The sequence below is a fragment of the Gopherus evgoodei genome, chromosome 5 (assembly GCF_007399415.2).
Source record: "Gopherus evgoodei ecotype Sinaloan lineage chromosome 5, rGopEvg1_v1.p, whole genome shotgun sequence".
Classification (NCBI taxonomy): domain Eukaryota; kingdom Metazoa; phylum Chordata; order Testudines; family Testudinidae; genus Gopherus; species Gopherus evgoodei.
Window position 1 is genome coordinate 124,650,397 of NC_044326.1, and position 18,375 is coordinate 124,668,771.

The 18,375-nt window shown below is 39.8% G+C and overlaps 1 protein-coding gene across 9 annotated transcripts in view; it reads right to left on the bottom strand.

Moving 5' to 3' along the window:
• Nucleotides 1–18,375, bottom strand: part of PTPN13 (protein tyrosine phosphatase non-receptor type 13) — a 186,066-nt gene that overhangs the window by 64,916 nt on the left and 102,775 nt on the right. For all 9 annotated transcript variants that reach the window (XM_030564946.1, XM_030564949.1, XM_030564942.1 and 6 more), the window contains 2 exons: nt 9,323–9,418; nt 5,286–5,379 (listed from right to left, as the gene is read on the bottom strand). In XM_030564946.1, coding sequence (XP_030420806.1) covers nt 5,286–5,379; nt 9,323–9,418 — 190 coding nt within the window. The remainder of the gene's footprint in view (nt 1–5,285; nt 5,380–9,322; nt 9,419–18,375) is intronic.

Below are 18,375 nucleotides of genomic sequence, written 5' to 3' on the forward strand. Positions count from 1 at the left end.
TAAATGAACTACAAATAGAGGATCCTAGCTTTGCAATGATTTACATAGGGAGCCAGCATGATTCAGCAGATAGGTCACCAGAAGGGCATTTCCCTTCCATTAAATGGAGAGGATTCCTGCTGATGACCAACTTTTGTAAAGAATGTTGAGATGTACAGCTCTTTGTAAGGGCCAAATATTATGATTGTGCCAAAAATCCTCTGCTGCACTACAACACTGTACAACCGCATGGCCTACCCCTAGGGCCATAATGTCAGCCTGGATTTTCAGTTACAACCTTTTGTTTCTTGGTCCGTGAACTGAAGTCAGATCTCAATGAGTTACTTATTAAGAGTGCTGGTGGATGACAAGTCAAGTGGCAGATCAATTCCTATAACAGTGGGAAATGAGTTAACTCATCACCCAATGTACGTACCAAGAAATTACCAGGTATTGGATCAGAGAAAGAAGCTAGGGAAAGGGATGAATTAGGTCATATCTAACGAACAGTGCAGCAGAAGGATCAAGAGCAGGACTGACTGAGATAAGACATACTGAGAGGGATAGAGCTGGAAATGGAAACCTATCAGCTACTTAGAAAGGAAAGGCAGCAGTGGGAGAGGGAGTAGATCTGTATCGACTGCTGCCCCTGGAAAAAGAAAGGAAGTAGAAATAAAGAAGAAAAGAGGAAAATAGACACAAAGGAAGAATATACATTGCTATGGTACTGACACCATTCCAAGAGGCTTAGACAGAGGACACTAGCAATACCCATCACAGAACACAAAAAGGATTACAAAAATTCTTAAGTAGTTGAAATGTCTATGGTTTCTGCTAGCTTTTTACTAGACCGGCCCATGTGAACAGCACACTTTTGATAGGCTGAAGGTTCTGAACAATGTTACCAATCTTCTGACACACTCTATATATTTCTATTATCCCAAGTTCTGCACCTATTACAAACCTGCTCTTTTATAATGGTTGTTGCAAGTATAATTAAGCAGGCTGCCCTTAAGCGTATGCTACAAGAGCAGTGAATTTTATGAACAAGATACAGAGATTTGTGTTTGTATAGAGATTATCTCTGAATAGTGTCAATCAAAACAAAGAAATGTGCCATCAAATGCTAAAGGGACCATTATGCCATAACTACTCATATACACTGCACAGTACCCTGAACTCACAGGACAAAGAAAGAACTAGCAAGTACATGCAAGATTCCAGCCAACTGGACATTTTTCATGGATGGATGAATAGGGCAGAGTTGATTTACAACCCAAAGTAGGGAACAGCATCTTGAAAAAATTAAAACCTGGCAGTTTGCTCTCCTTAGAAGTGTGTGTACGCGGGGGGCCAGGGAGGTGCAGTGGGGTTTTTGCAGTACTGAAATGTACTTCAGTAGCTGTAAATTTCCATAATACGAGAAAGTGCATCTGAACTCTGAGAAGTGTTTTTGTAAAAAATGGCACCTTCTTACTTCACAGATCTGCTCTCTGAGCTGTACTGTAAGGGCTCTCTTCAATGTCAATAAGAAATTATGGCTACTTTTTATACTTGTAAGTGCTGCGAAGTCCATACATCTATTGGAGAGTGAACTTTTTTCTATTCTGCCTCATACAATCAATAGTAATGTTAACAAAGCTTCTACAGCAGGATCAAATTCTGCTCTGGGTTTTATCTGTGCAGCTCCACTGTTTTCAGTGGGGCTTCTAAGTTACAACTGAGAGCAAAGTGTGGTTTCAAAATCTTTATACTTGAAGAATCCAGTTTGACTTTCAGACCTCAGATGCATTTGCTGGGCTGGCAGTTAGAAAAGCCATGTCTGAACTTGGGAAGCGAGAAAGATTATGGAAATCATTAAAAACAATAAACGTTGTACCCAACATTGCCCTTTTTGAGTACTTTTTCAGAGCAAAACAGCACTTCAAGTAAAAGTAGAAAGATGGGCCCAAACAAACTCTGAGCCAAATATCACTGAACCTAAGATCAGAACAGCTCTGAACTTTGCAGCTCAACTCATCTTAAGCAAAACAAGTGATTTGCATTTTCAAAGCAATATTTTCCCCTCTAGATTTCATATAATACAAATTACTACCATTACATTTACTAATCTTAAAAGAGAGATATAAAGGAAAACAAGACAATAAAGTGAACTAAGAGAAAGCACGTTCTCACTGCCTTAAAGAAGGACCTTTCACTGGTCAAATCGGCAGCACTTCAACAGTCTGAGTCACTTTCATATCACATATTCCTTACCATATCCGAAATGCCTTGTTGTAAACAAAAGCAAGAGATCTCACCCTCTCGCATTGCCTACCTACTACTGCTGCTTTATCCTGCACTTCAGTCATAATGTCCAATCTGTGACTTCACCATCATTTCTATGATAATTCTCACAGGATTTAGCAGCAGCAGAAGTAGTCAAATAGAGGAAAATGATAGTAAAGGAAATGTAGAAAGTTATAAGATTACTCTTTGTGTAGAAAATAGTTCCCTTTTCCCCATTTACTCTGGTAGGAAAGTCTCTTTTGATTTGGAGTTAGAACAAGAAAAGACACCATAGAAACATACAACACTATTTTCCAATGGGACTTCACAAAACAGGAATCTGTAGTAGATTACTATAAAACTTGCCTTAAAAGCTCATGATCTGGCCAAAAATCTCCTACATCAAGAAGAACCAGATCCCTAATACATTCTACACACCTACTGTTTGTGTACATGTCTATACATTACATACATGTGCATGCACTGTATGTGTGTGCAAGTATATATAGTCATGCAACATAACGTGTCTACTCAATTCCTGCAGAATGTCTTCTGCACACTAATACACATACAAACAAAACATTTTGTACAGAATAATATAATTTCTCACAAAATACACATGCAAAAATGTGATAGCTGTCAAAAATGAAGCATTGAAAAGTTTGGAAATGTCAAAATTAAGATTGCTCATGCAACTTTAATTCTGCTCCTTTGGGCACAAGTGTTAAGATACAATATTTAATTACATGAGCACTCATTTGTCCATAGGACCACTGCCTAATTCAGGGCACTGAGTGTACAGTGCACAATGCACAAAATAGATATTCAACTTTTATTTTCATCTAACTGTTCAATGTGTGGCTCTCTGTTTTGGTCACTGCATACCATCCTAGACATGAGGGATTCTCTGGCCCTTTTAAGGAGCCCTTCTACAATCACTGAAATGGCTCCCATTTCCAGATGTGTTTTCCATTTCTGCATGGGATGAGGTAGGACTGCTTTGCAAACTGTACCTTAATACGTATGTGTTCACAGACATCTTACAGAATGAGGCAGGGATCCAGACACCAATATACCTCAAACAGTTGAGGCCAAGAGTTGTTAAAACGGTATTTTCCTACTCTCTTACTATACAAAAATATCTGAACCGCTTTCAGTTGTACTTTCCAGAGTGATTTGTCATCTGGCAGAGAGGAGACTTGAGAAATTTAAGCCTGAAAGGTGAAAGTTTGTGAAAGCTTTGAGCAAGTGAAAAAAATGGCACTTTAGAATGGAAACTCTTATATAACCTTTAGTATATAGCAGATGTTGCAACATACTCTGGCTAGAAGATACATGAAGTAGGACCTGCTTTTTCAATTATACCAATAACATACCATTTTAATGTAAAAGCTGATAGGAAAAATAGTTGTATATAGTGTTGTTGTAGCCAACACTATATACTTGGTCCTTGGATATTACAGAGACAAGGTAGGCGAGGTAATATCTTTTACTGGACCAATTTCTGTAAAACCCTGTCTGAGCACACACCCCTAGTTGTCACTTACTATCCTACACTGGAATCCATAAGGAGTATCATCAAACAACTACAACTCACATTTGATGAGGACCCCATTGTGAAAGAAATCTTTCCTGAGCCCCCTCTTCTGGCCTTCAAACAACCCATCAACCTTTTCAAGCTCATTGTCAGAAGCAAGCACTGACCAGGACACATTAACTCAAGTGACACCAGACCCTACCAGAAAAACAGATGCAAAACCTGCAGACACATCTCCACTGCTACAATGATCAACACTCCTCACAACATACCTTTCAAGATGTCTGTCACAACATATGGGGTACCTCATCCAGTGCACGAAATACCCCAACAACAACTATGTGGTGCAACTAGTCACTACACTCCTGAATGAACTCACACAGGAAAATGATACAAGACAAAAATGCCCTATCACCTGTGGGTGAACACTTTTCACAGAGAGATCACTCTATGGCCATGTCTACATTTCTCTTTCGTCATTAAAATATTCATCGTTCAGGGGTGTGGAGAAGACACCTCCCCGAATGACAAAAGTTGTAACAACGAAAACTGCTGGTGTAGACAGAGCTTCGGCAGCAGGAGATGCTCTCATAGCGATGAAGCTGCTGCCCGTTCTTGGGGTGGTTTTATTTTGTCACTGGGAGAGTTCTCTCTCAGTGACAAAGAGCATCTACACTGCACACCTTACAACGGTGTGGCTGCAGTGGCACTGCCACACTGCTGAGAGGTGCGCAGTGTAGGCATAGCTTGTAGCTGACTTATCAGTCCTCACCCTCAAAGGAAACCTGCACAACACTTTCACAAGATGAGCCTGGGAGCTTAAATTCATAACTTTGCTCAACTCTAAAAATTACCTCATCCACCTTGTCTTAGGAAGAAACAGTGTCCACTCTACAGTATGATACATTCTGGTGACTGTACACCATGGATAAAATGGCCCTACTAGTCAGTTTAAAATTATGTTTAGTGTTACCTGTACAGACAATGAACAATAGCTTATAGTTATCTGTCTGCTGTCTGCAGTAACTATCCTGCTGTGTGTCCCTTTGACTCATTCAACAGTCACATTATAATAAGGGAATGATTCAAAAATGAACAATTTTGCTATAGTTCTTCAGGGTGTCGATATTTTCACTAATGCTTATTTTAAAAGGCATGCCTGAAGTGAAAAATGATTACCATACCTCCTAGCGGAAGATATTACCTGAGTCTCTGATAATTAAGACAAAAATTTAGGGCCCAACCCAACTTCCATTAATCAGACTCTTGCCATGATTACATTTCTACCAGGATGTGTCATGAGACTTCTATTGGAAGCAATACCCACTGCTGAAATGCTGCCACCTCTAGAGCAGAATAGGGCACATGATTTACTACTGCCTGCAACATGAAACGGAAGTTTAGGACAGATAGTGAAATAAAAGATTTGCAGCTAAAGAATAATTACTGAGAGAGAGAGCAGGGACTGTAAAATACGATTATTTCATGCAGTTTACTTGACCTTAGAGGATGAACTTGACTTGATGGTGAGGTATCATCAGTTCCTGGTAACGCAGCACCGGACTCATTTCTCTTTAAACCCTCATTTCTTCTCACTTGCACATAAAAAGGAAACACAGATAAATTAAATCCTGAATGGGCTAGAAACCACGTAAAGGTAATCCTACCTAAAATTCAAGGATTTATCAGACAGATGAGATTACTTAGAAAGGATCAGTTTCATATGCACTGCACAATGACATTACAGTATTAGAGAAACTGGCATTAGGAAGTCAATTTCAGTTTTCAAAGAGATCCTGTTGTTTTCCCTCTGATGAGAGCTGCTGCATAATCTTTTGAAGAAATAGGTTTGCAAGGAGTTTAAAATACAGAATTGTTAATATACTTCTCTAACTTCAAATGTTTCATTGTCAGCTGAGGCTTGAGATAGCTGAATACACGGAGGCAAAACTGATCTGTAGAAAGTTATCATGTGCCCTGAATAGTTTCACAGCAGCTGGTAAAGATTATCTGATTCAGAGCAAAGGAGTTAAAAATCACTATCTTGTGGAGCTTCCACTTTTTATTTTTGCCTGGATTCTTCTCCCTCTCCATGGTTTATGAAATACTGGATTCTCCTTTCTGACAAAAGAAGTCCTATTTATTAATGTGGTCTCCATGAGAAAGTCAATATTTACTCATAGTAACAATAGAGATACTGCAGTTAGGGCACAATTCTGCAAGATGCAGAGACCTCTATTTTTAACTCCCACTGTCTTCAACAAGAGGGGATGGCCCTCAACCCGTCGTGGGAGGTACTCGGCAGCTTGCAGAATATATTTCCTAAGTATATGAAAACAGCAGCAGCATTCTCAGATATGCGTCATTGATTACTGCTGTGCCATCCAAACGTTATTGGTTTACATACTCCCTTCTTAAAAAACTGATGTTTAAAGTACCACATGCAAATTTCTCCTTTTTGTGTGTCCATTTGTTTTAGGCCTTAATAGACTTAAGTACTTCCAGACTCTACAGTAAAATAAAGGCCCAAGAAATCCTAAAGTGTTTGATTATAACTAGGGCTGGCCAGAAAACAAGAATTCCATTTTGTGAAAAATTTTGAGGTTTCCATATGTTTTTGTTCTGATGTGGAACAAAACCGAGACCTTTTGAAACAGAAAGAGAGACCACCCCAGAACAGCTAGTAGCTTGGTGCTTAGCACTTGTACCTATGACATAGTAGACCCAGGTGAGTACCCTAACCACAGAGGCATTTCTCTGTATTTCTCTTTCTGGTTTTGACTAGAAATTCCATCCCAGGCCTGAGAAACCTTCTCTACAAAAAACTAATCAAAAGTAATACATTTCTGCAGAAAGTTTTGGTTCCGATGAATCAGCATTTCCCAACAAAAAAGTTCAAAAAAAGTTCCCGATCAGCTCTAATTATAACATCCTTTTTATACATCTCAGGTTTTTAGACAGGGCATGAAAAAGAAACACAATGAAGCAGCCATTATTATGTATGATTTGTTAACTCAAATTACAAAAACATTTATGATATCCTGTCATATTTTGGTGTGTGCCACTGAACTATGTCAATGGCTTGAGTCTGTAATTTGTCTAATTTAAATGGGAAGCTCCTGTTAATTCTCATCTGGATTATGGCTGAACAGGAGCTAGAGTTCACATTGCTTGCCTTTACAAAATTTAAATAAATACAAAACGGAGTAGTTATGGGGGGGAGGAAGTGGCATGAATGAGGAGAGAGTCTGTGGGTAAAAGGGCAAGGGGCTCTTGTGTGGTGTGTGCAAAAAAGACAAAGGGGACTCAGAGGGGAAAGGGCTCTGGTACATGTGGGTGTATAAAAAAAGGGAAGGTGGCTCAGAGGGGGAAGAACATGTGTGCGTGCGTACGGGTTGTGTGTGTGTGTAAAAAGGGAAGGAATCTCAGGGGGAAAGTGTGTGTGTGTGTGTGTGTGTGTGTGTGTGTGTGTGTGTGTGTGTGTGTGTGTGTGTGTGTGTGTGTGTGTGTGTGTGTGTGTGTGTATAAAAGGGAAGGGAGCTCGGGAGGAAGGGTAGGGAGGCAGGAGAGTGATGGCTGGAAGTGGGGCCTTCTGCTCCAGGAGGCCTCTTGCTCCTCGGCAGCTCTGCCTCCTCCTACCAATCAATACCCCTACATGCCTGTAATCCTGGGCAAATTTCATAGGGGCTCATCCTGCTGTGAGAAATCTCAAACTGCAGCCAGCTGCTTTCATCCACAGGCCCCAATCAACCACCCTCATCCCTATCTTCCCTGGGGAGACAAGAGGGAATTATCCATGTGTCTCCATCTCCGAGTCCTGCAGGGGCCAGACTGCAACTTCTGAAGGGCAGGAAGTGCAGGTAGCTAACTGGGTAGGGGCCCTTTCCTCTCAGGGATGAGGTTGCAGGCTTTGCAGCCACTCTGAACTCGCCCTGTGTATGAGCATCTTTTTGGACAAGAGGCGCTCAGGTGGCACAATACGGAACTTCATGAGTTTGCCTCAGTAGCTTGAGCTGTGCGACTCAGGGCAAGCTGGAGGGTAGGTCAAGTAGCTGGGTAGGCCAGCCAGATGCGCAACAGATGAGAAGACAGCACCCATCTGCACAGTCACACTGCACAACACACTACTAAAGAAAAGTACTTTGTTGGCATGAGTGCTACTCATCATTACAGTTGAAAGCAGGCATTTTCTGTAGTGGGTGCAGGGACTGTTTGTTTGAAACTGATGGACTTTTGTTTGTTTGTTTATTTGAAGACATTTTGGCATGTCTCTTCCAGCAAGCTCACATACATGTACCAGAGTTTGGGAACCTTTGATCTAAGTCTTCTCCATTTTTCCCAAGGATTGAAAAACATAACAGTAGTTCCAAGGAAGAACGCATTTCATCAGCCCCCTCAAGCATATGTAGCCATTATGGCCAGAATGCAATTCTCATTTCAAATGACATCAGTGAGGATATAATTACATGTACTGAGATTCAGACACCATACGGTTCTCAGATGAGATGGAAATTCATTTACCAAATCGTATGTCTATAATTTTCCAGTTATAATATCCCCGAACTGAAATGCATTCACCTTCAGGAGTTTATGCAATCACAGCAAGTGATTTACTCTCAAGGTTTCACACATTTATTTTCTCTCTCTCCCAATTGTTCTTTGTAATACTAATGCAGCCAGAACAAAAAGTCAAATGGTTAAACGACTAATTAGCAGTAAAAAATTAGTGGTTTGAATTGAAAAACTTTGTGCTGTGGTATGCTGGCTATATTATATACTTCCCTGTCATTTTGACCATATCATCCCATTTTCTAAGCCGCTCACAGTTTGGTCAAGCTCTTTGCCCTTACCTTCAAAGCTCTGTACAAGTCTGCCCTGTTACTTCCCTGCTTCAATTCATTCTACACCCTTGCTCTCTGTGCTACTCCATTTCCTCTTACTCCTGCATCCTCGTTGTGTCTACTCTTGCATTTCTGTCTTTTCATTAGCTCAGAACATCTACTCTCATCTTGTGCATAGAAAAGCCTCCCCCATCTCTGGATACTAATCACTTTCCCTTCACTTCAACACTAGCTTTTAAAAGTCCCTGCTTTTACAAAACTCTCCTAAATTAAAACCTCCACCAATGTCTCCATGCCTCCATACAGTTGTCTGGTATCACATATTTACCTGAGTCACAATATAAACTCAGTGGGTCAAAATCAGAGAAGAATTTAGCTTCATGTCTTTCATAGAGGACTATGTATAGTTATGTCACTCTATAAATACTACTACTGAAAATTCACACAAACACTGCAAAAAAAAATGCAACTCCAATATTCCAGATCCGAACATATACCAAACTGAGTACAAATCATGCTGAACTACGTACGACAATCTCATATAATTACATCTTCATACTGTTCTTAATTACCAAATTTTCTAGTATGGCTTTTTGTTTTCTGCATACTCATTGGATTTTGTTTTAAATCTTCCACGTGTGTGCATTTGTTTACTTTCTTTTGAGCTGGTCTTTATTTTATTTGTCACAGTTCTTACCTTGCCTGAAATCTGGCTCAGAAGAAGTAATCGATGGACTTTCACTGGAGGTACTATAGACATCACTGTAGTAAGATTTGTACCTTCGCAAAGGTTCTAAAAGTTGAAAGCAAAGTGTTAGGAAAGCAAAGGAGCAAAAATTCTTAGGCAAAATCAAACGTGAATAAGCATTTTAAGCGACCCCCTCAAGACGTCTAAATATTTCTGTGGCCACAGTTTTAAAACATAAGAACAGTCACCAAATATTGTGCTGCCCCATCCTGCCTGAATATCCTCCTTGATCCTACACACTATTCAGTCTCCCTTTTCTCCTTCTAATCTCTCGGCAGACCCCCTCTTTCCAAACTCTCTCCTACAATGACTCTCATATTGAACTTATCACTGTTAGTTCAATTAAAGCCAAAGCTAGCCAGTACTGAGTACAACGGGACCTTTCTGGGGTGAGGGGGACTCTGACATTTCTGTAATAAAAATAAAATATTGTGTATTAAAATATTATTGTGGGATATGATGGTATGTACTCTAATTTATACGACATGTGGAAATACTGGCACTCAGGTTTCTCTAGTCTGGTTTTGTGCTGCATCTCAAGACAGCTGTCCTGTGCCTGAGACAGGATATATATATTTTTTACATCATGTTGAAGGACCATCATGGAGCAATCTGGGGTTCTCTCTTTCAATGAGCCAACTACTAACATGCGGGCAGATCACCAGAGAGGAAGCTGCTAAGCAGTTGCAGAAGAGAGGAACAGCAGCTTCTCCTAGCGCTGCCAGCTCAGACCAGAACCGTTCCTGGGGCAGTAGGTGAGGCAGTGATGGAAAGCCGCTGAGGAGGCTGCACCCCTTGTCAACTCCCTATGGTGACAGGGCTGATTTAGATGCTTCAGTTTGAGGCATCCTCAAGGGTCATAGACTGGACACCTCTAGACTGTAAATTTGCTTACACTACAGTATTATAATAATATAGTGGATCCAGTATACATAATACTGGCTAAAATCGTGAAGTCCTTTTCTCAAGACCCTACTCAGGCAAAATTCCTACTGACTTCAATGGACCACATTTGGATTTAACTTGGGAGTGGAATGGGAGTTTTGCCTGAATAAGTAAAAAACAGAGATTCCCAACTCACAATATTCAAGCCTCAGCTCCTGGCATCATCCAATTGATTATGTGAGAATCTTAGCTTTCATTTTAAATGAAAGCAAGTTTCAAAGGACTGTACTCCACAAACCACTCAGGCTAGAAAGTCTTAACACCATGTCCCTCTGAAAGGCCCAAACCAGAAACAAATAGAAAGAACCATTGGTGGGGTCCAACTTGTGAGTTTTGAATGCCTGGAGTTAATAATGTTGAAATACTGAACAGGGACTTCTGGATTAAGCCCACTCTGCAGTAATATTCACGTTACAGTATAATGGGTAGTGTAATAATTTGCGTTTCTTGTATAAACTAATGCAATATTGTAACGTTTAGATTTCAGTGTTGTAACTGGGTGGAGTCTCCTAATAGCCATAATGTCTCAATTATTTAACATCTTAGTAAGATCCACCTTGACTTAAAATGTCTTATAAACAGACCCAGTTAGCTGTTAATGAAACTGTAAGTTACAAGGAGCAGCCACAATCCAGCAGTGAACAAAGTATTATGGCTTGCAAACCAGTGCTCATGTTGATCTGTATTTGGTTTGTACTTTTTCAAGCTGCCTGTCAAAATCAGCAAAGCACAACCTCACAGGCATTTAACAGTAATAGGACACATCATTTACCCAAGGCAAGATATGCAAGCCCAGACAAGTAACATACAGAAAGGCTCATCCCAGCCAACTGCACAACAGAAATTAAAGACCCACATTTAGCCTGGAATTTTGTCATCCTGAACACATGACTCAAATTACAGAGATACAGGTTTTCAAATGCAGTATTACACAAATTACTGGCTTTACAAAGGATAGAGAGGAGGAGGAAGAGAGTGAGAGATGGGGGAGTTAAACAAGTATTGCAGAGGGAAAGAAACTTTGTTTAAGAAAGATGGCTAAACCATTTCAAATGACTATTATTTAATAGGGAAAAAATCCAATACTTAGTGAGTTCTGCCCATTTTTCCCTTTAAAGGGACACAGCCAACTTAGATATGGCCCAAATTAAAACTGTGTAAAAAACACAAGCTTTTTTAAAACTTAAGGCCATTAGACAGGTTTCCATATTTTTTTTTAAATATTTCAATGAAAGCATTCCATTGCAGTGTCTGACACTCAAATATTGAAAGTGAAATCAGGCTATAAAGAAAAGCAAAATCAACATTCCTGAATTTTCACTGTTCAACAAAAATGCAAAAAAATAACCAAAGAACATAAAGTGACAAATAAGTCAGATTTTAAAGATTTTTACTCTTTCAATAATTTAAAGGGTTATTAAGAAATAAATATATTCATTTAAAATAGATAAAACCCAATTCTGTTCCCACTGAAACCAACAGCAAAACTTCCAAAAACTTTAAAGGTGCAGGCCCATGATATTCAAGACAAATGTTTCCTTGAAAAAGCTGACAAAATACCTGTCACTTCTTTTCTGTTGCAACCATGAAGTTGTCGAAATAATTCTACACTTATGTTAGCACACATTATTACAAAGGAAATGCTTAAGCTGGCTCTTGTGCCCAGCCACACAGATATGATTCAGAAATCCTGTGATTTAAAATTATCGTCTTTTTTTCCCTCCGTGAGAAGCCAATTTACAAAATCTTTGTGGAATTCTTTATGTAAGTGAATGAAACATTATCTCCAACATATCAAATAATTTTATTTTTCCACTCTTCAGCCACTAAGATATAATTTTTGAACACTGGTCTAACACAAAATTCAACCTTCTCCATACTGGACATACTAATCATGACAATCCATTTTACCAGCACTAACTTTTTCAAACCATACTTAAGCATGAGGATTACACGTATAGTTGTGAGATGTCCGAACAAGGCCTTTTTTGCTGTTACACGCAAACAATACATTACATTCCTCACTTACAGCAAAACTCTCAGATCTCCTGCTAACTAAACCTATGTACAATAGGGTAAGTAACTAAGAGATTGGAATACAAAATATGTATTTCATTGCCTTTGTAAGATTAGTTCATAAAAGGATCCAACTGTTTAGTCTATAGCTGAATGGTGTTGACATCTTTGTGGGGAACCCCACAGCCAATTCATGAACATTTTTATTCCAACCCCAGCCACCTTTCTGACCAGCTCCAGATTAGACCAGAGGTCCCCACTGTGCAGTCTGTGGTGCTCTGGTGGTCCACAGTGCACTTGCTGGTTGTCTGCTGAGACACATGGGGCTTGTTCTCCTTGTTTTAAGCTGCTACAGCACATTAAAAGACATCTTAAAGAGAGATTTAAAATGTTCCTAACATCACTCTTCCAGTCCTGTAGTTGCTACAGTGAAGTTATGCAAACATAGACTGGATAAATCAGGTGGGTCTTCAGGATCAGAAGTGGAGTACCTTGGTTTCTGAGATAGTTCAACACAGAGTTTCAGTATAGCTATGTAATTCAAGAATACCAGATTAAGGCCATTGCAGTGGACAGTGTAACCATTTTGCACATTTTGAAAGAAAATAGAAACACAAAGGTATATAAAACAGGGATCGGCCCAGAAACGAAACCTGAGATCTAATCTCTCTTCCACAAAAAAAATGGGGAAAGGGTTCATTATCTGAATGGGAAGCTGAATTTTGCAGCTCACACCCACCTGTAAAATCCATCTTTAAAAATTAGCAACAGTGCAAGTACTACTTCTCATTAATATCCTCACTCCGCATGTGAATGATTGACATACGTGACAAAACCCTTCCTTCAACTTCCACATTGTATGTTTCAACTTTTGCATCACCCCACTCAACACTGCACCTAAAATTGCAACTCTCAAGGGTAAGCTGGTAAAAAGATTGTAATGTGATGAGTCTATTTCATTAACAAGGTGAGGTTCATGCTCCTGCATGAAAACATTTCAGCTGCACAACTCATCAGCTCAGGCATTTAATCAGCCATGCTCACAGGTAAGAGGAGTGTAGCATCAATGGTGCAGTTTCACAGAATACTTTGCCTGGATTCTTGTTTTCATTGCAAATGCCAAAAGTTCAAAAGCTCAGCCAGAGTAATAAGAGTAAAATATCTTGATATTAGGTGCAAATGAGGAACTAGTAATTCTGGTGTGAAATAGGTTCACTTAAGTACTCCTTATTTACTTAACCACACTAAAGGAAACCAGTTTTATCCAACTCTCCTCTCAACAGTGAGCAATAGAGCCAAAGAAGTGTGGATTAGTCCTTTGGCTTTTTGGAAGCAGAGTGCTGCTCCAACTGAGCTGCTATTCTCTTACTACGGAAGCAGAGCACAGCAGAAGCAAACCCACCTGTACGCAGTATTGCTACTTTCAAATAATAAACAAATTTGAGTAGGGCCACAAAAATCATAAGACTGACTTAAACATCATGAGATTTAAAAAAACTCTGTAAAAGCAGCAAAGAGTCCTGTGGCACCTTATAGACTAAAAGACATATTGGAGCATGAGCTTTTGTCGGTGAATACCCACTTCGTCGGATACTCCAATATGTCTGTTAGTCTATAAGGTGCCATGGAATTCTTTGCTGCTTTTACAGATCCAGACTGACACGGCTACCTCCTGATAAAAAAAAACCTCTGGATTCTTCTCATTTGCCTTCTGGGTTTCAAGCTTTATGGGTCATGTTCTTCCAGCTCTTCTCTACAGTCAGGATAGCTAGAAACTTTCATGTTATAAAAAGTAAGCTGATATTCTAGTGCTATCACATGACTCCAGAAGCTGGGGCTTTAAGAAAAAAATCCTGTGTCACAAGAAAATTCTGAGAGCTGGCAGTAGTCTGCGTGAAAGCAGCCTAAGAGAGCTTCCAACACCATGGAAAATATCAGAGGGGCCACAGAAATAGTTTACTAGTTAATAGGTGAAAGTCTAAGGTATCATAAAAAGTTTTGTTTTATTATGGCAGGTTGAGAGGGGAAAATGGTTGGGGGAGCCACGGAACAGACTGAAAATAAGGGAAAGGTGTAATGAAAGAGGGCAGAATGAAGGATACAGCAAGAGGGGCAGGGGGAAGGACAGAGAAGAGAATTGAGGAACACAGTGAGAGGAGGAACAGACAGAGACCAGACTCATAGCTATACAAAATGTTGTCAGTCACACCTAGTGGTTGTTTCAAGAAGATACTGAGAAGCACAAAGGGAGGACCAGATCAACTGGGATAAAGGTAGAAAAATTGAAAATAGAAGAGAGAGGGAAGAACTGAAAATGGCTGTTGGGATTCTTTAGCATTCAAATGCTTCCAGATTGCACATTTAACAAAAACATCCACAGGATGTTTTCTTAACCTTCCTGGCCTCTCCACACCTGGATTCAGCAAGATCAACTTCTGCTATTCAGGATCTCTGCTCTCTGTCTTCCCTGCCTTCCCATTTCATCCACAGTATGCTATAACACCAGTGCTTATCTATACTTCCCTACTTTTGTGCCACAAGATCCCTTCAGTGCATAAGCAAGCAGATTCCTGGCACCCCCTCTGCACCCCATTTAAAACATCAGCTTGGTACTCCAGAATTTTGAAGACATCCTACTGTCGATACTGCTGAGAGAGACACGCATATTAATCATAGCAATAAAGCTGTTTAATTTTTATCATGTTTACCCTTGAAAATGGTAATTAAACACAAGCAAAAAGTCAACACATAAAAGGATGGGGGAGGGCACAAATAGACTTAACACTGAACGTCACCAAACTGCAGCATGCTATACCGCCAGACCCAATCGGGGCAGGCCTGGAATTTAAAAACCAAAGTCAGCTTTAGAGCTTTGTGTCTTTCAGAAGATACCATCAGTTTCATAATTAAGAAGGTGGTGAAAGTGAGAGATGGAGAGGAACACACAATGCTAATCATGCTCTTCGAACAGCAAGCAATGTTTGCAAAAGGTACAGGGTAAATGACATTTCCCACTCTGTATGAGGATGCTTGCCTTCAGGTGCCAAGCAACAATTGCTAAGTTTCCAGAGAACAACAAAACTAATCTATTCGCTTTGCAAAGAAGAATTTACTGCTCAGCTTCATAATGTAACTTCAAAACTGGAAATCCCAGGATTGCTCTGAGATCACAAAAAGCAAGATACAAACTGTAACATGCTAAAAGATGTCCTAACAGTTGAGAAACAGCAGACACTCACGGACAGCAATTATGGACACTGCAAACATCTCCTTTCTACCTCCCCACTCTCTGCTAGCCTCTGTGCTGTTGAGGAGGACAAAAGTCTTGGGGGAGGAGAACATCAAGCTGGAGCAGAGAGAAATGATCCCATAGTTGGGACCCTCCTTCCAGATGATGTTATGGAATCCTCTCACACTGAGGACACTTCTCCAGGGGAGAGGAGAGGACCCCTTTTATTAGGAAGAGATGGGTAAGAGCAATGGGAGATATGATAACTAGAAATGCAGGGTTTGTAATGACTGGGAGAACCATATGCTGAAATGCCTGCTAGGGGCAAAGGTTGTGGACCTTTTGAGACATTTAGACAGACTTACGTGCAGTGCTGTGGCTGTGGTTCACGTACGCACCAATGATATAGGGAAAGTTAGGGGCTATACCCTGGAGGCCAAATTAAGCAGCTAGTAAGAGATTGAAGTCCAGGACCTCTATGGTAGCATTCTCTGAAATGCTTCCAGTTCCACACGCAGGGCCAGTTAGACAGACAGAGCTGTAGGATCTCAGTGAATGGATGAGATGATGGTTTTCAGAGGAAGGATTAAAGTTTAACAGGAACTGGGGACCTTTTGGGAAAGGAGAAGCCTATACAAGAAGGATGCATTCCACATAAACCAAACTGGAACCAGATTGCTGGCATTTAAAGTTAAAAAGAGCTCAAACTACATGTATATGCCAAATTAAAAAAAAAACCCAGTAGGACCAAAAAAATGCCACCATGGCTAAATAACAAGTAAAAGAGGTGGTTAGAAACAAAAAGGAATCTTGCAAAAACTGAAAATAAAATACTACTGAGGAAAATAGAAAGGAACTCTAGCAAGTCAAGTGTAAAAGTATGATTTGGCAGGGCCAAAAAGAATCTGAAGAGCAACAGCAAAAGACGCAAAAGTAAATAGTATTTTTTTTAAAGTACAGCAGAAGCAGGAAGTCTGCCAAACAATTACTGGGCCACTGGATAACTGAGGTGGGAAAGGAGCATTCGGAGAAGACAAGGCCATTGCAGAGATGCTAACTGAATTCTTTGCATTGGGCTTCACTGCAGACAACGTGAAGGAGATTCTCACACCTGAGCCATTCCTTTTAGATGACAAATCTGAGGAACTGTCCCAGACTGAGGTGTCAAGAGAGGTAGTTTTGGAACACAACAATTATTTGAACAGCATAAGTCACCGGGACCACATGGAATTCACCCAAGTGTTCTGAATGAACTCAAATATGAAATTGCAGAACTACTAATTGTGGTATGTAACCTATCACTTAAATCAGCCACTGTAACAGATGGGCTGTGGATAGTTAATGTAACATCCATTTTTAAAAAGGGATCCAGTGACAATGCTGGCAATTACAGGCTGGTAAGCCTGACTTCAGTGCCGGGCAATTAGTTGAAACTACAATAAAGAACAGAATTATCAGACACACAGATGAAGACGATATGTTGGGGGTAGAGTCAAAATTGCTTTTGTAATGGGAAATCATGCCTCACCAATCTATGAAAATTATTTGAAGGGGTCAATAAACATGTGGATAAGGGTGATCCAGTGGATATATATTTGAACTTTCAGAAACCCTTTGACGAGGTCCCTCACCAAAAGCTCTTAAGCAAATAGGCAGTCATAAGATAAGATGGAAGATCCTCTTATGTACCAGTAACTGGTTAAAAGACAGGAGACAAAGTGTGGGAATAAATGGTCAGTTTTCACAATGGAGAGAGATAAATAGTGGAGTCTCCCAAGGATCCGTACTGGGACAAGTGCTTTCAATATATTCACAAGCTATCTGAAAAAAAGGGGTAAACAGTGAGATGGCAAAGTTTGCAGATGATACAAAATTACTCAAGATAGTTAAGTCCAAAGCTGATGGTGAAGAGTTACAAAAGGAATCTCACAGAACTCGGTATCAAAATGGCAGATGAAATTCTATAGTGGTAACAGCAAAGTAATGCACATTGGAAAACATAATTCCAACTATATATACAAAATGACGGGGTCTAAATTAGCTGTCACCATTCAAGAAAGAGATCTTGGAATCATTGTGAATAGTTCTCTGTAAACATCTCCTCAATGTACAGTGGCAGTTAAAGGAGCGAACAGAATGTTAGGAACCATTAGGAAATGGACAGATAATAAGACAGAAAATATTATGTCACTATGTACAAATCCATGGTACACCCACACCTTGAATACAGTGTGTTTTTAGTGTTCATACTTGGATCGTGTAAACCTGAATTCAGAGAAGATTTCCCCCCCCCCCCAATCTTCTAGCTAAGCACTTTGACAATCAACAACTATCTAAATTCTCATTAGAATAGAGAAGTGAAATAACTTTATATCTGAGCTGAACATAATATTGCAAGTTAATGAACTAAGCACCTCGCACGAGTTATCTGTAACAAGTTTATAAAATTAAACTTGAAACATTCTGTTTCAAAACCCAACTGCACAGTTTAATATAATGCAGCCTATGTGGTTTGCAGCTTTTTGCGAGCTGCTGTATTACGGTGCTGCTATAATTAAGGTTGTGTTAGCCTTTCCACTATAAACCCTATTTTTGAAGAGTTTGTAATTTGGTTGTCAAATGTGTTCTGAGTGAAAACTTTGAGCACCAAATCCTATGCATGGGAACATTTTTTTAAAAAGCCCACATTCAACCCTTAAAGTTACATGAACAACACAAAAGTTTCTCAGCTTAACTCAAAATAACATAGATTTAAAAGTAAGATGTGGCTTTTTGTCTTCTTAAAGTTCCTTTGTGATGCAAAAAGAAAGTT